The 18,832-nt window shown below is 41.1% G+C and overlaps 2 protein-coding genes across 2 annotated transcripts in view; one reads left to right on the top strand and one right to left on the bottom strand.

The window, feature by feature from the left end:
- MBTD1 (mbt domain containing 1) overlaps window positions 1–5,151 on the bottom strand; it is a 39,661-nt gene extending 34,510 nt beyond the window's left edge. The window contains exon 1 of the mRNA XM_050908474.1: window positions 4,968–5,151. The gene's annotated coding sequence lies outside the window, so the exon portion shown is untranslated. The remainder of the gene's footprint in view (window positions 1–4,967) is intronic.
- Window positions 5,152–8,073: 2,922 nt separating this feature from the next.
- On the top strand, window positions 8,074–17,277 carry UTP18 (UTP18 small subunit processome component). Its single transcript, XM_050908509.1, has 14 exons — window positions 8,074–8,374; window positions 8,595–8,722; window positions 8,827–8,922; window positions 9,288–9,367; window positions 9,607–9,692; window positions 10,313–10,438; window positions 11,341–11,515; window positions 11,861–11,961; window positions 12,791–12,881; window positions 13,203–13,326; window positions 14,229–14,403; window positions 15,047–15,189; window positions 16,411–16,470; window positions 17,140–17,277. The coding sequence occupies exons 1-13, from the start codon at window positions 8,129–8,131 to the stop codon at window positions 16,433–16,435; spliced, it is 1,596 nt and encodes a 531-aa protein (XP_050764466.1). The 5' UTR covers window positions 8,074–8,128; the 3' UTR covers window positions 16,436–16,470; window positions 17,140–17,277.
- Window positions 17,278–18,832: the final 1,555 nt, after the last annotated feature.

Below are 18,832 nucleotides of genomic sequence, written 5' to 3'. Positions count from 1 at the left end.
GTTTCTCACGTGTGAAACAGGAATACCTCTCTACTTCACAGGGATGTTCTGAGGATTAATACATTAACAATTATGAAGAGCTCAGTTACTATGGCAATAGGGTCTGCATAAATGCTAAAAGATAGAAAGGTGACTAATTTGCCAGTGTCATATATGAAAACTTGTTACATAATAGAGTTTTCCTATAACCAAAAAATCTGAGGTCACATCAAAACATACAATTTTGAAGAACGCATAGCAGTTAAGCAATTTCTGCTTAGACGTTAAAGAAGTATAAACAATAGATTAATTGATGTCTTTTTTCTGATGCACTTCCAATACATGCATTTTAATACAGTGACAATTTTCACTTTGTTAATATCTTACACAGCTCTATTGAAACAATACTCTGCTATGTGAGCTGCCCTCACTAAGCTAAAAAAAAAATTTCAACGTATTTCCATTAACCTTAACAGCATCTACTAAGTTTGAGAGGAAATAACAGATAAAGAGAAGACAAATTCTACAATAGAAGCACAAGTTAGGAGAATGAAGTACAGCCAAGAAAACAGAAAAAAATATTAAGAAAGCGTTTGCCTCTACTTCTTTTTCCAAGAGGTAATTTTATATTTAAAAGTCATTGTAGACAGAAGAATGTGATTGGACTTTTCCTTCTTAAATTGCATTTGGATTCATAGCTTTAAGATTTCATCACAGTAATTCCCCAAATACCTTTCCTAGAGAGTATATGCCTGAACATCTTTATTGTTGGACCTCATCCGAGCCTTTTTCTGCCATGCTATCCCTTTATTATAATATTCTCTATTCTCCTTTGCAATCTGACTAAATCCTATTATGGAAGGATTTCCTTGTAGTTAAAAGGAAAAACTGATTTCCACACTGACCCAACCCTAGCATCCAATTAAAAAAAAACCAACCAACAAACAAAAACCAGTAAGCACAAAAGGTTATGCAATAAGGTAAACAAATTTAAAGCACTTAAAGCAGTTCTGAAACAAAACAACAAAAAAAGAGTCAGTGTAATGTTAATTATGCACACATTCCTCAGCCAACAATTCAAAATTATATTAAAACCAATCAAAACTTAGGATAGGGCATAACTTGACAGCTCCTTGAAGGAACTGACATCTGCCTGAAGTAGCTAGGGTAACAGCTAGGGTAACAGTCGCAATCATTAGAGGAAACACTGAGCGATGGCAGAACAAAACCTAGTCCTGACCTGCGCTGGTAACAAGTCTTACCTGTACACTATTCCTGATGCTATTAGCCAACAAGATGCAAGATCAGTTACTTGTTTGTGTGTGCACGTGTGTGTAGATTAAGGCAGAAGTTGAGCACAACATTGCCATGGATACCGTGTTCTGTGAACTGTGCCAGTAATTTACAGATCAGAACATGAAGACTAGTCATCTTCCTCAAGATTTCATGAACTCCTTAATGTCTCACAATATTTAACTTTCCTTGACCACAGTCTCTGCTAAGAAATAAAATGTAATACCATATTAACCATTCACAACAGTAATATCAGAACATCATGATGCCTTCTAGCATTACGGATAGATATTAATGGTTTTTCAGAGCCCACGCGCAGGACCTCCTTCCTCATTGACTCATCCTCCATAAGTCAGCTGATCTGATTTCACTAAGAGATTAGGGCCTCATCCCACATGAAGGAGGACTTCAACCCTTTAGTGGAAGCTGCAGTACAAGGTAGTCTCAGGACATCCCTTTTCCATTCCAGACTGGAGAACTCTGGACCCACACGGCAGTTCTGCTTTGCCCAGTACTTTGCTGGCAGAGGTCTGAAATGCTGTAGCAGCTCAGAAGGAAGAGAGTGCAGCCCATTCCCAGTCCCTCCAACTCTCAATGCTACAGCAGAGAAACTCTATAGCCAGCACTGCTCCCACTGCAAGGGAAGGTGAAAGAAGAAATGAGAAGTTGGAGGCAAGATGAAGGACCAGTGGCACAGACGGGAAGACAGGCTGCTCTAGGCAAGTTGAAGCATGGTGCAAGATTACAGTCGCAGATACCACAATAGCACAGTTGGCTTTTTTTTTTGTTCTTCTTTTGCATCACATATATTTAGAACCTCAATATTACTGCCAAGCCCTCTTTGCCAAAATATACACAGATGAGAAAGAAAACATTTTCACTTCTATATGGAAAGTTGGGCCCTCTACTAAGAAAATCATTCTTCAGCATTATACAAGTTCCCAAGTAGCAATGATCAAGTTTCTGGAGTTTAACTACACTGTCAAAACAAGTCTCATATCACCTTTCCACTTACTTTATATTTGGCCAAATTGTCCCAGTTCAAGTTATGAGTGATTCAAAACAGCAGCTTTGCTTATTGTTTTAAAATAATACTGTAGTTTTTATAAAACATTTTTATCCAAGCTTTTGCCAGAAGATGACCATGTTTGCCACATAATTTATGTAGGACATTCTTAATGTTAATTTATAGTTATTACCTGGATTGTAATTCTGGGGAAACTACTCAAAATACGTTTTGCGAAACTTGGAAAAGGTACAGTTTTGCAACAAAAAAACCCACACAAAGTACTTTGTGCGCATAAGTAGGTGGAAGTTAGGGAAGATGATATGCAAATACCTATGCTGGAATTTTGCTAGAGCAGATGAAAACATTCCTATTTTGATAATAAACACCACTAAGGTTCTTTTTAACCCATGTTGAAACACAGCATTTGTAGAAACAAGTGAACACCATGTGGAATCTCTGATAACCCTTCCTGCAGAACTTAGATGGAGTTTGCAAAAGAATAGGACCTCTAACATCTGAAACAGAAAAAAGTAGGGGTACAACTCTGAACTCAAAGGTCAAAAATGGCAGCCTTACAAAAAGGACAATATATGCCTCAAACAGAACCATAACCGAGATAAAGCAGCTGCTTCGGTAACAGCAGCAGCCTGCAATTCCTGCTGAGTTCTTGCAAGTGATGAGCAGCAGTATGCCTTATCAGCTGACTAGCAATATCTTGTCTGTCTGACAAAACATCATCTAACCATGGTAGCTACAGGACCTCTATGAATGGAAGCCTCAGAAAGAACAGCTTATTACCCTGCAAGGTGATCCCACTGAATTTTGAGACACTGTCCATGAGCATGCAGTCCTTCACTCAAAAAAGCTACCAGAGACTAACAGTAGTAGTAACTTAACCTAACAATTACAACCATAGTAAGATCAATCCCTGTTTCACAATATAGGCATACAAGAAAAAAAGTTTCCTACTCTTAGAAGCTGGATTTAGCACTAAAAATCATGCTGAGGAGGCTGTCTTTTCCTCAAAACTGAACCAGATTAGCGTTCTTCACCTTCTAACAAATGAGGGAACAGCATCCTGCCTATCTGCAAAACATGCTTTGAGCAGGAGTCTGGCTTACTGTAAAATGTAGAACCTTGTAGCTGGTTAATACCAAAAGAGCAGTAGCTTAAGTAACTCCACCACTAATAGAGAGTCTACTAGTACATTAAGCAGCAGCAACGCACAAACAAAAGAACAAGACAAACTTTTAGGCATACCGGCTAAGGCTTATTTTCCTAATGACATTACCGGTTCCTCAACAGGGAAGATTTTTAGACAGAGCAATACAAAGTCTAGGGTAAGCAGGACTGGCAAATAAGCCTGTACGACTATTTGCTTGGGGATTTTCTTGCATATTTTTCTTTATTGAAGGGATGGGTGGAGAAAGGAACTCTTAAGAACTGCTTTCTTACTCTGCCCAACTTCCCATTTTCCTGTTCTTCCTCTCCTCACTGTGAATACTTGGCAACAATGTATTTTTAAGAAATACTCTCAATTAACCATTACACAAGGCAAATGATACAATAAAAAAATATAGTTAAGGAAACCGGTTTCCCTAAAAGCAGGAAGGCAACTCTAAACAAATACGAAAAATAACTAGTTTCTCACTCTCTTAACATATAGTCTTATATATACACAGTTGAATTTGGTCAGCACATTATAGCATACATTCTTTGAGCGTAATAACTACTCTTTCAGCATAAAAAATTGGTCACAAAGGGTAAACAATGCATGGCCAAAACACAAAATAAAACCATTTAATGTTAATTAGACATCAAATACTTACTCAGGAAATTGCTTTAGTGCCTTGATGAAGACTATGCTCAAGTATTGGCAAAATTTATGAGAAAGTGTTTTGAAGGTGAAAACTTGCTACAAAATATACCCCATTATTAAGTAACCAAACTTCTTGGCCCCAAGTAAGTGCATTCTGGCCAAAGGAGGATGGTCCAAAACAGTCAGAGAAAGGTTTCAAACCACTCAAAATGGTTGTTGTTACTACTGAATCAATTTGGTCCTTGAATTCAGAAAGGCAGCAATGTAGAGCTTTGAGTACAAGAGCTGTAGCTTAACAAAGGCCTACCAGCACCTATACAGATAGGCATCACTTTCTATATTCAGATCTAACCCCCAGAAACATGACAGAAGTATGGACAGATGGTATTTGAGGCCAAGGTCAACAATGAGGTCACCACAACCTTTAAGCCAAGGGTCTGTGGTAAGACACATTTACTTTAATCACATATCCTTAACAGATCGTGCATTTCCAAGTTGGCATTAAATTTGATGCACGCTTTTGTTTTCAAAAGTTCATTAATGTTTTATGCTACAAGCTTAGTTTTAGCTCTGGATGTTAGCATTAAGGAAACAAGACGATGGAACTAATTTATTACAACTCTTCTGAATGTAAGCCGGACAAAATAATTTACTGTACTAATACTAGCTTGCCCCCTGTGGAACTGAAGTCTAATTGTGCCTCACAGCATGACAAAAAAAGAAAATTCAAACATGGTACCAATTTAAAGAAAACATACTTTCAGCTTTCATTAAAAACAAACAAACAAAAAACCCCCAAAGCTAAACATCTTGGGATTCCTGGAAATCAGAACCAACCAAACTTACTTTTTTATATAAGCAACTCACCTCTATCTGGACATGTGCCTTCCACTCTTATTATAAGTAAAATCTCTGCTGGAAAATTACAGAAATGTTTTTTCCTGTCTCTTCATTTGCTATGTATGACAGCATTTTGTCTGAAGCCAGTTTCTGCTGTTTGCCAATGGTTTTGTCCATAGCCTCTTCCCCAGGGGGTTTCACACAAGAGGGGAGACTCTTTCATAAAAAAATATATCAAATTAGCAGGCAATTTTGGAGGGGGGGTGTGATGATTAATATGTGAAATATCCGAGTTTTGAGAAAACTGAAAATCTGTTACAAACTCCATTATGTTTCTACAAAGCCCTTACAGGAGTATTTGGAAGAGGCAAATACTTCACTTTAAACACTATGTTACCATTTAAAAAAACCCAAACCAATTTAAATGTAAAAAAACCAAAAAACAACACCAACCCAAAACCAAAGTCTTCAACACCTGAATTCATTCCATGTGCTCAGAGCCAGATTCAGCAAAATATCACGCACGCCCAGTGTGTACTGACTTACCTGTGAAATGAAGGTATGCAGTAGTAGTTTGCAGAAGATATCAAAAGCCTTGCAAAATTAAATCAAATTTTAGAAGGTAAGAGAAATGAAAGCCAATGAGAGGGAACTTTTGTACACATTATCATTACCGCCACGTTCATCTAGCTCTTTGGGGAACAATGAAGAGAATTCTTACTTTCAGTCTACAATCCTTTTGCATGTGCACAAGCCTACACACTCTGAAGAACAGCACCTAAACTATTCTTGTGGCATAAACAATAACTTCCACATAGAAGAGTATATACCTCTGCTATGTTTCCCTATAGCTTACATTACACACTTCCTCAAAATGATCCCTAGGCAGAAGTAATGAGGAAAGACTACTAACCTACCAAGTTTGATGGCTTTTTTTAAAGGAATATATTGTTTTAGTTCCCATTTAATGTTCCAGCTAAGACTTTCTCATAGCCTTTTTATTCCATTCCTTACAAGTCAAAATCGGGCTGTTATAAACAAATACGACAAACAAATAAGTAAACGCAGGTTTTCAAACCTGCAAAATAATTTTAATTTAAAATACGGAAGACTGCCCTGCAGCTTCCAGTTTTAGCTGGTTTTAGATGTGAAAAATCAAAGGGCTGCCACCCACATTTTACATCGTTATTTTAAAATGAATTACTTTTTCACACGCAGTAGTTTCTACCATAATCAGCATACGCTTTCTAGTAGGATTTTTTTTTTTTTAAAGCCACACTGGACAGAAATTGCTACACTTTAAAACATTTCCAGCAACAACCTGAAAGTGAAACTGGTTTCACGAGTTTACTGCTCCTCACATTAAGAACAAAGTCACAATATAAACAGTCATAAAAATTACATAGAGGGGGGAACCGGATGCAAAGAATCCAAAGCTTTTGAAGCGCTAATATTAAAGAATACTCTACAGCACTTAAAATGAGCGCGACTGGAAAACTAAACCTTAAAGGCTTTAACTGCAAGAGGAAGTTGCTGAAAAACCAGCACTTCAGTGGACCACTAAGAGAAGCGTATCCGAGTACGCCTATATCGCTCAGTACGAGACAATCTGAAAGTTTTTACTACCGATCCTGACTGCCGGCAGGAAAAAGAAGAGGAGAAAGGAGAAAAAAAAAAAAACCCAGCCCCAACACAGCCCGAGAAGGCCGGGGGCAGAGCGCAGCGCTCCGCCAGCAGACGGGATCACAACAAAGGGGGAGCCGCCGCTGTCCGCCTCCACGTGCCCGCAGCTCCTCCGCGGCTGACAGGCTTTGCAGCGCTGCCAGCACCCACCCACGGCTCCCCCCGCGCCCCCCCCCCGGCCCCGGGTGTGTGTGTGTGGGGGAGGCCCCTCCGCCTCGGGTTGCCCCCGCTCCGCGGGGACAGCTCCGCTCCGCGGGGCTGCCCGCAAGAAACTTTTCGCGACAGCGCTCGGCAGAAAGCCGGCCCGAAGCCAGCCCCGCTCCGCACCCCGCGGGGGGCCGGCACGGCGGAGCACCCCCCTCCCCGCCCCGGGCTGGCACCACACCCCCTCCCCCGCACAGCCGCGCCATGCCGCCCCCCCAAAAAGCCTTGGGGTGCTGGGGCTGCTCCCCTCCCACACAGGTGCGGCGGCCGGCCTCCCCCGGCACAGGCACCGAGAGGGGGGGGGTCGCTCAGCCCCCCGCCGCCTGCCTGCCCGACCTCCAGCCCCCCCCCCCCAAGGCTGCCCCCCGCGCCTTGCCGCGGGCACCCCGCCGCTCCCCTCAGGCGCCGGGGATCTCGCTTGCCCCCCCTCAGCGGGGCAGCCCCCGCCGCGGCTGACCGCCTCCCCCCAGGCTGTGGTACTCACCAGGTCCTTTGTGTTTTCCATCAGGCCCTCATGGGCAGGAGACGCCCGCTGCCTCTGCCCCCTCCCCTCGGCTCGGCCCCCTCCGCCTGCCGCCTCCCCCTGCGAGGGGCCGGGCCCGGCGGGGCAGGAGGCGGCCTGCGAAGTTCAGCCTCTCACTCCGCCGGAGAAAGAAACCCAACTCCCTGCGCCGGAATATCAACAACATTAGCATAACGCCTCTGCGCACGCGCGGCGCCCGGCCCACCGCGCGCCCTCATTGGGCTCCCAGCTGTTTGGGGCTTCCTCGCTCGCCGTACCCCCTCTGGGGGAAACCATTCGGAAACGGGGGGGCTCAGCGCCAGGGAAGAGGCTAGGGGATAAAAGCAGGCCCGCTGCGGCTCGCTTTGCCTTCCAGTGGATGGCGGTACTCGCGGGGCAGCCGCTGGGCCGCCGGTGAGGGGCGCTTGTTGTCACACGGGGCAGGGGACCCCGCTGGGTGCGCAATGGAGCGGCCCGGCCGTGGGCCGCGTCACGTGGAACGCGGGGTGGAGGGAGGGAGGGGAGGAAAGGAAGGCAAAGAAAGGAGGTCACGTGACAGCGTCTTCAGGCCGGGGAAAGTGGCCGGGTCACGTGGGCTGAGGAGGAGCAGCAGTACGAGCCTATTACGCCCGGGGGGCGGGGCAAGGAAGGCGGGATCAGTGGGGGTCACGTGGCCAGCGAGCACGCCTTCCGGTTCCGGCGGGTGGCGGCACCGTGAGGAACGATGCAGCCCGCGGCGGGGACGCCTCGCCCGGGCCCGGCAGCAGCCGCGGCGACGGCGACCAAGAAAAAGAAGAAAATGAAGAAAACGAAGAAAATAGTGAAGCAGGTCCAGCCGCGCGCGGAGGCGGCGGCGGCGGCGGCGGCAGCTGAGCGGGCGGCGGCTGAGCAGCAGGCGGCGGAGGAGGCGGCTCGCCGCGCCCGGCACTTGAAGGCCCTCTCCCGCACGTCGGGCGCCGAGCGGGAGCTGGAGGAGCTGGTGTTCGGCGACAGCCTCAACGTGGAGGAGGACGAGCTGCTGCAGTGCCTGGCCGGCCCTCGGCGGGTAGGGCTCGGGGCCCGGCGGGCTGGTCTTGCCCCGCGGCCTTTCCTGAGGCCCGGGCCCCGCCGGAGGGGAGCGCGGGGAGGCGGCGCTTTCTGCGGTCCCGAGCAGGGGCTGGTGCTTGCTTGGGCTCCTTGCCCCTGCATGTTCCCCGCCGCCGTGTCTGTCATCTCCCTGCACCGATCCGTGGCTGGGCTAAAACGGCATGTTTGGTTGCTTTCAGCTTCATGCTTCGGAGGGGAAAAGTCTCCAGAAAGACTCCAGCGATTCGGAAGTAGAAAATGAAGCAAAAGGTAAATTCTTGTCTAAAAAGCCAGCCTGGGTGGATGAAGATGATGAAGCTGAGGAAAAGTAAGTTCAAGTTTGCAGGTAGGAATTACGTGTCACACTTAAGAGTGACTGTAAGTGGCTTCAGTTTGAACGATCTTCATGTTCTGTGTGTTTTTTCCCTCTAGTGTGGATATGACCCATAGGTATAGGAGAGATTTCATGAAAAGTGACGCTGAGAAGACACTTACTAAGAAAAAGCTAAAAAGAAGACTTGAAGAACAGTGAGTTTCATTAATGTCTTTGTGGCTAACTTTATTAAGATGAGATAAGATACATTTATGTGACATTCAAAGTCACTTTCCTCTTTATCCGCTGTATTCATGTGGCCTGTTTAAAACTAGTGCTCCAAAGCACAGTGCTTTAATGTTTGGTATCAGTTTTGCTTTAGTTTCACATTGAAGGAAGTCAGCAAAACACAGAAAGCTGCGTGAAATTTTAAACATCTTGCATAGTGTTCTAAGTGCAAGTAATTTTGCAAAATTGTGACTGTATGTCTTGTAAGTACTTAGTGCATAGAAGGAAATTACTTTCTCAAAAAAAGTTGGTTTTTTTTTTTCCTCTTCCCCCCTCACCCTTCTTTTGCTAGGTTTCAGCGAGCTATGGGAGGAGTTCCTGCCTGGGCTGATTTAGAAAACAGGAAGAAATCCAAAAGGACTGCAAGTGATAGTAAATAAATCCATTACTATTCTAATAAGTGTTTCTGTGCTTCCCTATTGAGCTTCTTAGAAAATAATTATTTTTGATGTTTTCTCAGTTTCAGTAGTGTGATAATATGCTGGATAAGTCAGCTTTATTCCTTCTTTCCTTCAGTGTTCTTTGATTTAATTGGTTTCTGTAAGGAATTTGTAGGTTTTGATGTAGGAGTGTGTTTGGAATTAGCCTTTTCAATGCTTTGTCTTAATTAGGTGACAGCGATGAAGATGATGATCTGCTATGCAAGACTGGCAATTTCATATCAAACTCAGAGTCCCTGCCAAAAGGTATTTTGAAGGTAAAGGCAAGCCTGTCTTTCCACTTCAGTTTGACCCATGTGCACATTTTGACTTCTTTGTTGCTCTTTGGGCAGTAAAATTAGTGATCGTATGAATTTCGTCTTTGTTTCTGTAACTGGAAACTCTAAAGAGTAAACAGTTGGACAAATTGGATAGTTCATATCATGAAAGTATGAAATGATAAATTGAGATGTATTGTTTGACACAAGAATTATTTTATGTACTCTAAAGTAGCATCTTGTAGTAGGATTTTGATTTCTGCATAGGAAGGATGGATTTCTCTCACAACTTTGAAGCTGCTGAAATGGCCTTTGAGAAGCGACAACCTTAAATGAGTGTTTCTTACAGTATCTCTTCTACAGCTATTCCAGATGAGTCAGAATGCAAGTCAGTAGAAAGGCTGGCTAGTTATCTTATGTCTATGCTGCTGCATTGAAGCAACTTACCGAACTTACTGTGTGTATGTTCTGCTTATGTCATGCTGTCTAAAAGTTCATCGTAGGGTTTGAGATCTTGCTCTTGTAGAATAAAGAGCAATTAAATTGGCTGTTCATCAGCATAAGCAAAAATGTGTAAGTTGTATTTTTTTTTTTTTTAAACTGCTCGATCTTTGTTCTAGATGAGGACCTGCTTGCCTGCTAATCAGGAACGTTTTGCTAATGGAAAACTGGTAACTGTGCAGTTTCATCCATCTGCTCAAGTAGTCATGACTGCTGGACATGATCGATCTGTGTCACTCTTTCAGGTGAAAAATTTCAATCTATACTATGTAAATGGCCACTAATATGGAGTTTTTTTTAATAAGTATACTTGAGATAGCCTGGAGTGATAGACTTTCTTTTCTCTCTTCCTGTGATGGTGTACTCACAGGGGTTGTAATGTCTGTGGTTACAATGGAATTTGCTTGGCTGAAGGCATCTTGTTGGAAGAAGTTTCCATCTGTGACTTCATACCAACTGCTTACAGAGTACAGGCAAACTTAGTTGTATCAGAGTTTTTAGTTGAAGATTTGTTTTTAAAAATGTTTGGTTTTAAGGTTTGCGGTGACAAGGACTAATGAGGGGGTTTTTTTTCCACCCCCTTAAGTTGTTTCTAAAGCCTGTAGTGTGGGGAGCAGTCCACTTTAATGTATAACTGTAATATTGTTGTGAAATCATTTTGGGTGTGGAGAGACTGTACTGCAGCAGGAAGCTACTTGTCCTGGGACACTCCTGCCCTGCTCCTCTGAACACTAAAGATCGTAACTCTATTTAGGAACTTTGAACATTTCACTGATACTGGGCCGTGTTGAAAGACACAAGTCAAATTTGACACTCCCACAGGGCTGCAGGAAAGAACAATGCGAAGCAAATGTTTCCATTTAGAAAAGCACAATAGAAGTGATTATTTGAACAAAGCATGGGCAAGACAGGGAAGGGTAAGAGGTGTGGAGTATATCCAGGAAGATTGGGAGTGCCTGATACATAGGGTGAGCAGCCAAGAGCCAGCTTATTTGTAGATTGAGAAGAGAGGAAGAGTTTAATGCTTCAAACTGGTGTACCTCTTACTGTTTAAGTCTCTTGTACTGGCTAGTTGGTACGAATTTTCTATGTAAAAGTATTTGGTATGTTCTTTAACATGATACTCTGGTTTTTTTTTTTTTTGAAGGTTGATGGTATAAGGAATCCAAGAATACAGAGCATCTATTTAGAGAGTTTTCCAATTTATAAGGCTTGTTTCAGTGTTGATGGAGAACAAGTTATAGCCACTGGTACTCACCATAAAATGTTCTTTGTGTATGACATGATGAATGGAAGTATTATTCCTATACAGAAAGTAAGAGGTACGTTTTATAGTGCTGTAAGTGTCTGGGCATAGTTGAAGCTGTCCCAAATAGAGATGGCATATGAATTTTCTTTAAAAGGAAGTGCAATGAATTGTTGGAGGTCACATTTGTAACTTGTCTTCAGGGATCTTTACTTGAGTACCTTTAGCTTTAGTTTGTCTGGGATGTTAAAAGTTAATTGTCACACACAAACAAGGTTGAGTTGCTGTTTTACTGTGACAGTGTGTTACAGAAATGAAAAGCTGAAGTGGAGTCAGGTCTGACTCACATTCATCATACCTCTGAATGTTGAGGAAAAAGAATAAATTATGCCAATTTGAAGTTCGGAATCTCTTTTTAAAGGTGTGGAGGAAAGATTTCTCAGAAGCTTCGAAGTCTCTCCAGATGGGTCATTTATGCTTGTAACTGGAACTTCAGGTTACCTTCACCTGTTGTCAATGAAGGTAGTTTCTCTTCATGGTTCATGTAGCTTCGGTTTCTTGGTACTTTTTTCCTTTTGAATCTGCTTGCTTATATTTAATCTGAAAAGCAATCTAGCTTTCAGTTGAAACAAAGGTATGACGCATGCTGTGACAGCCTTCAAAAATGAGCTGCTGAATGAACTAACTGTAGCTTTAGAAAATAATTTTGGGGTGTCTGAGAATTTTTTTCTGACTATGCAGTTCTCTTTGGGACTGGTGGAGCTAAGGCCAGAGTTTCATGGGTTTTTAAGCTGTCACTGGAAAAAGTCGTATGTCAATGTTGTATTTCGGCTGATTGCACGAACACTGTGCTGACAAAAGGAATGGCCTCAGCGTGGAAATGGGCATCTGAGGGCGGAAGGAATATAGGACTGCTTTTTTGGGAATAGTGCTAGTGCATGCTGGTGTACCGTGTTCATGAATCATGCCACGTACTGTGATTCATAAGGCATATAGAATTTTTTCAGTTAAATTTTGAAATGCCATGTGATGGCAGCTGGATTTGTTTTAAACTTTTACTAGGAAAAATACTTTTTAAAAAGAAAGTTCAGTTCCATTACATAATGAAGACCCTTCAGCAAGGGAGCAAATGAGTGTTTATTGAACTAGCTGTGGTTGTGCAATAATAAATTCATTACGGACTCATGAGCATCAGCTTGTGCTCTGGTCTGTAGGCACTGAAAATGTTGATGCTGTTCTTTTAATGTCAGTATAGCTAACTTAAGATTTTTGTGGGACAGGAGTATGGAAACAACTTTCCTACAGATTTTTGGTAGAATCATTGTCACCATTGTTGTTCTTCATCCTATAGACAAAGGAACTGATTAGCACTATGAAGATAAATGGAAGATGCACTGCATCTGTTTTCACTCCAGACAGCAGTAAAATATATAGCTATTCAAGTAAGTATTTTCTCTAACAGCACTAATCATAATTCCATTTAAATTGCATAAGTTTTTATAAGTTATTTATTGTTTTACAAAGATAATTAAAAAACTTTATGCCTGTATCTGGCCTAGAAATACAACCAAGTGATCAATCATTAAAGAATGGAGTTAACTATTTTAGTATGCCTTTAGTTGTTTTTTTTAAAAATACCCTATATTTGATAGTGGTAAATGAGCTAATAGGTGTCATGTAATGAAATTTATTTTAACAAACTAGACAAACAATGTGTTCTGTATGTATGGTTTCTGTAATCTTCTACTTTACTCTGCAACCAGAGGAAGGCGAAGTTTTCATTTGGGATGTGAGAAGCAGAAAGTGTCTACACAAATTTGAAGATGAAGGTTCTTTGGAAGGAAAGTGCATCGCTGTTTCAAAAAATAACCAGTATGTGGCATGTGGGTAAGTGACTTGGATTTGACAGCTTCTTCCTGTCTTATTTTGAAGCTCTTCAGTAAACTTATTGGTGGCTGGTGAGAGTGTAGGAACATGGAATAAGTTTGGTTTTAATAAGGTTAGAGGTGAATAGATGAATATTGCCTGTTTTATGATAATAATTTAATTTGTTCCATGTGTGTCTAAAATACCATAACACACTTAATACGAGTGTCACTCCTAATGTATTACTGTTGCCATATATGGGTTTAGCAGTTAATTTTGAAATCATACTGACTGAAATCACAAATTCTGTAGTACAAATGTTGATTCAGGGTATTCCCCCTTTTCTAGTTCTCTTTCCCATACTCCTAATTTGGCTCCTGCAAGGTAGCATGTTAGCATTTGAAAAGATGCCTCAACTCAAAGCCACAAGCTTGAAAGTGTTTCTCCAAGTATACTGAGATGTAACTTCAGCTAGCGTTTCCGTTCTTTTAAATAAGACGAGCAAATACTTAAGTACAGTATGCATTTTAATAGCCCACTGTAGAAGAGGATTTTTAAGCGGACTTACTCTACAAGGTATTAAAAAAAAAAAAATCAAAAAGCTTGAAACTATTTCAGAATCTTTTGATACCAAGCTCTCATTGCTTTGAACTCATTCTGTGTAAGAGATGGGCTTGTCGAGGCTCTCCACAGTTAAGTGTGTCTCTTTGTATATACATAAATAAATAAACCCCCAACAAACCCCTCCACTAAATACTGTTATAAACTCCAAAGCTAAATCAAGCTCCAGACAAAATATTGTTACAAAATCCAGTAAATAATTGGAAATTACATTTTTAGTTGAATGGTGGCTATAGATAACAAGGTAATATGTACTGTAGATGTTACTTCTTGGTATAGTCTTTGTTAATTTCTTTTTTTAGTTCAGCTTCTGGAGTTGTAAATTTATATACTACTGATGTCTGTCTCAAAGAAAACCGTCCTAAACCAGTTAAAGCCATAATGAACCTAGTTACATCTGCGACATGTGTGACCTTTAATCCCACCACGGAAATTCTGGCAGTGGCTTCCCGTGAAACTGATGAGGCTGTCAAATTGGTATGTTCAGCTTCTTTAGTACAAGCTTTTTTGTATCTTGATCAAAAATATTCCCGGTGACATAATAAAACTGATATTGAGCAGATATGTATACTGCAAAATTTGCTAGACTGAGCAGATCAGGACATGTACAAGATACTGTATGTTTATAAGGAAATAATTTTTTTTCTTCAGGGAAGTTGTTCTGAAAATAACATGGTCTAGTTTACCTTTTGTTTTTCCCTTTTTAAAATGCCCTTATGTTGGTGCTGTAAATATAACTTGGCAACAAATGCCAATTTTCAGCAGCTGTTAACTGTAACAGTCTTACTATGTCGTGTTTTTCCTAGGTCGTTCAAAATTTTGCCAGCCTTGTCAGAATTCTGGCCAACAGTGGAACTATTGAATTAATCGGGGGGTTTGGAAGCCTATTTTTACTGCTTAGATGTAATTACTTAAAAATAAATGAGTTGCAATAACTGGCTTCGTATTGTGTTCCCTGCACCTTTTCTCCAGTAGAACTCTTATGTATAGAGTGGTGTCAGATAGGAATGTAACTGTACACTTGAACTTAACATTGACCTTCAAATCAAAGTACAAATTTAAAATTGAATTTTAGTGGCTTTTTCCTAATTGTTGTAACTAATGACCTATTTCTCAATAGGTACACATTCCTTCATATACTGTATTCTCAAACTTCCCGGTGTTCAGAAGAAAACAGATTTATCTTGCTCAATCTATGGACTTCTCTCCCAGAAGTGGTTTTTTCTCTGTAGCAAATAACAAAGGCAAAGCTTTGTTATTTAGGTATGTACTAAGTTAGGTTCATTAATCCCAGATAACATGTTTATATTCTGTAAGATGGGGCAGATGACTGGTAAATGATAAGGTTTGACTTCCGTGATCTGAATTTCACCTGATGACTTAATTGAGTGCGGAGCTGGCTTTCCCTTCTGGAGAATGAGCCTTGTTTATTGTCTGATTATAAAATACACATTGCTGCAGACATCCCGGTCAAAACTGCCATTGTCCTTTTCTGAAATAACTAGAGTGTAAAAAGCCAGATACTGGACGCTCTCCCCATTAAAAAAATAGTTCAGAGGATTAAAAGAAGATCTGTGCTTCAGCATTAACATCCGTATCTGGCATGGGTTTGTTCTAGTTGTAAAGGCAGGGTGAAGAGCATCTTTGGAGAGAGGGTGACTGAATAGTGGCACAGGTTGCTCAGACAGGTTGTGGAGACTCCATCCTTGGAGATATTCAGAAGCTGTCTGGACGTGGCCCAGGGCGGCTGTCTCTGGGGGGCCCTGCTTTGAGCGGGGCCGGGGTTGGGCCAGATGACCTCCAGAGGTCCCTTCCAGCCTCAGCCGTTCTGTGATGCTGTGATTAGTGCTCCGGCTCAGGGAAGTTTGAAGGCTTGCTGCACGTGCTGGATAGTGCATGTGGCAAGACTTCGTGGTTTATTGCGAGGACATAGGAATAAATGTAGTCTCTTGCCAGCTTACAATTAGATTCTAAAATCCTAGTTTTAATGTGGAACTCGAACTCAGTGGTTGATGTCTGACTAGCATAAGCTTAACTTCAGCCTTTTTGTGAGAAGGGAGAAGTGTTGTGGTTGGTTTTTTCTGGTGTGGTCAGGGGTAAGGAGCAGTAATAACTCAGAGTAGGAATATTTCTTTTTTTAAACTAAGTAACTTTATGTGATACTTGAAAAACTTTGTATTTTTAATGTCAGATTTTAATGATTTATGAAGTCTGACAGGGAGAATTTACAAAAAGACTCCTGAGCGAGTCTGTAAAAACATGAATAAATCTTGTGATGTGTCCTTTATTTGAACTTGAACTGCATATTATAATGGCACTTCCAGTAAATCTAGCATGTGGATGATTGCTATCTTTTGCCACACCTGTGTTTCAGATTAGCTAAGAATACTCAGTGACACTACTGAATAGTTGTTGCTTCTTAGTGTTGTTCACTCAACAGGTTACTGAAAAGTTTTAAATCTCTCAACTTTTTTTTTTCTTCAGGCTGAAACATTATTCAGATTTTTAAAAGAAGATACAGGAGAAAATGGACCAGTAACTGAGGTAAAAGTAGCACTAGAACTCTTGACAACATTGTCTTGAGGGAGGAACCTTATTTGCATTTTACTACCTCCACCTCTTTATAGAGTGCAACAAGAAATTCTTAATACTGTGTAATCTGAAACTGTTCTGTCTGGATCACTCATGTAGTAGGCTCCACATGCTGGGCAAGAGTCAGGCTTGTGTTGTCAATCTCAGCTTTTCTAATAATACTTTTGCAGGGAGTTGGTATCTCTGCTCAGTCCTGTTGACAACAGTTTTAAAAATCTGAATATATTTAAATCAAACTCATAGGCAGTGTTGTTAAAACCAGCTGTAGGCTGGCAGATACTTGGCTTGATCCTGTTATGAAGTCATGTAAGTGAGCCTACGTGAGTCTGCATAATTTCAAATTTAGATTACATAAATTACTGAAGTTTGAAGCGTAGCTTGTGTGTAGATATGATTTTATTGTGCACTTTAACCTCTTCTTGGGAAACTGGAAAGACCTGTAGCCTTGACAGTAATACAGTAGTTCTGTTTGACCCAAAATGTGTTAATGATTGAAAGCTAAACTCATTCAGACTGGAAGCAGGTAGGTATGTCTTCTGCATGTTAAGCTTGCATAAAATTTTGTGATGGCTAAATGTTTGGAAGATACTAACAAAATTCTCTGTACTGATCTTTCCCCAGGTGTTGTAACCTGCAGATAAAAGTACGCTGACAAAATCAAACAAGTTGTTTTATTTTATATGGAAGTTCAAAAATACTAATATAACATCTGTGTTTTTGAATGTTGTTCCTTAATAAATGTACCTGATAAGTTTCCAGGCAAGTTGTTTCAATTTTTTCCAATGTTTTGTGTAAGCAAATGACTAAGTAGATTTTAATGGTTGGCCTTCAAGCTAATGTCTTCAAGAAATGCTTAAATGTCTAGTTACTGTGAGCATATGAAGTACTCTAATGCTGAAACAGAAAACATGAGTTTTGTGTAAACTGTAACCTCTGCTCCACGTGTTTAGCTTGAGCTTTTCCATCAGCCAGGTTCAAGGCTGGATTGGAAACAGCATTTTGCTGACTGGAGGGGCAAATTAACCTGAAACGCTGTTGATGCAGGTGTTGTAGTTCAGCCCAACTTAATGGGCCAGCTATAGCTTAAAGATAGCCTAAACCAAAAAGTGAGAAACACCCTCAGTTGTGCTTACTGCCTCCTATGTGTCACAAAAACAACTGTATGTAATGTGGTTTTAATTCTTAAGGAAGACCCCATTCTGATCTTTCTGTGAAAGCAAAGTATCCGGAGTATAACTTCATACCTGATTTAAAAATCAGGTATGGAAATTCTGATACCATTAGGGTCACGTAGCAAGGACTGCTTTACAGCTGTTGTTGCTGGTTCTTCATCTGATGGCAAGTACCGCACCTCTGATCGCTTTGTTCCTGAAGTGGCCACCTCTTTCTTCTTCAATACATGAACAAAAAGTTGACTGGGAATCTGCTACAATAAAAACCCTGCTTTGAGAATAAATTGTGACTAATACGTCTGTGCGCTTCACATGAGGGAGCTTTTTGGGCAGTAACATCAGGAGCCAAGGTGCTCCAGTAACCAGTAGTGAAGTCATTAAGCCTTCAGTGAAAGTGGCATTACAGAAGGGGTACTCTGAGCATGAGAAAAAGCTAATTCTAGAACCCTGTCAAAAATGTTAAATATACGAGCCTATTGTTAAGTTCTTGTCATACTGTTTTTTAAAAAATAGAATATTGTGTTTTCTGATGTAATGGATTTTTAAAGTGGCTTTGCCAGTGATTCATTGTAAGATGAGAACTTGATTTCACAAATCAGAGGAAAAAGCAGAATATGCTCTGGGGGTGTTAAATTGACTACAGTGTTTAACCTTATTGCAGTGCTAAACCTAAACTAAAGACCCTGGTATGGAAGAGTAAAATTAAATCATAAGCACACTTTAAGATGCTTGCTGCAGGATTCTTCTGTTACAAACAAATCTAGCTAAAATCTGGCTAGGACTGAAATTTTGTTGAATTTCAGAAATCTAGATGCTGAAACTGGTTTATGACTTCACTAGAGGGCAGCACTCAATCACTTATTTGGAGGCTTGACTGCTTCACGTTACTGAGCAGTTTCTCCTGTGCCAGCACTGCTGATGAGTGAGGTTTTGGTTGTGGTTATTGACACTATTCGCCTTTTTTTAATCGTCTCTGTGTTTCACCATTAGGGAAGTTTAATTAGTGTGACTTCATCCACAAAACTATTAAATCCTTTTAAATCAAAGACTTCTAAAAAGGTAGGTTTTTAAACATATTAAGTCTTTTACCAAATCTCACTGAAGTAGCTGTGAAGTATTTTAATACCATTTAATCTGCTTGT

The sequence above is a fragment of the Gymnogyps californianus genome, chromosome 19 (genome assembly GCF_018139145.2).
Source record: "Gymnogyps californianus isolate 813 chromosome 19, ASM1813914v2, whole genome shotgun sequence".
NCBI lineage: Eukaryota > Metazoa > Chordata > Aves > Accipitriformes > Cathartidae > Gymnogyps > Gymnogyps californianus.
This window is presented reverse-complemented; position numbering and strand designations above follow the sequence as displayed.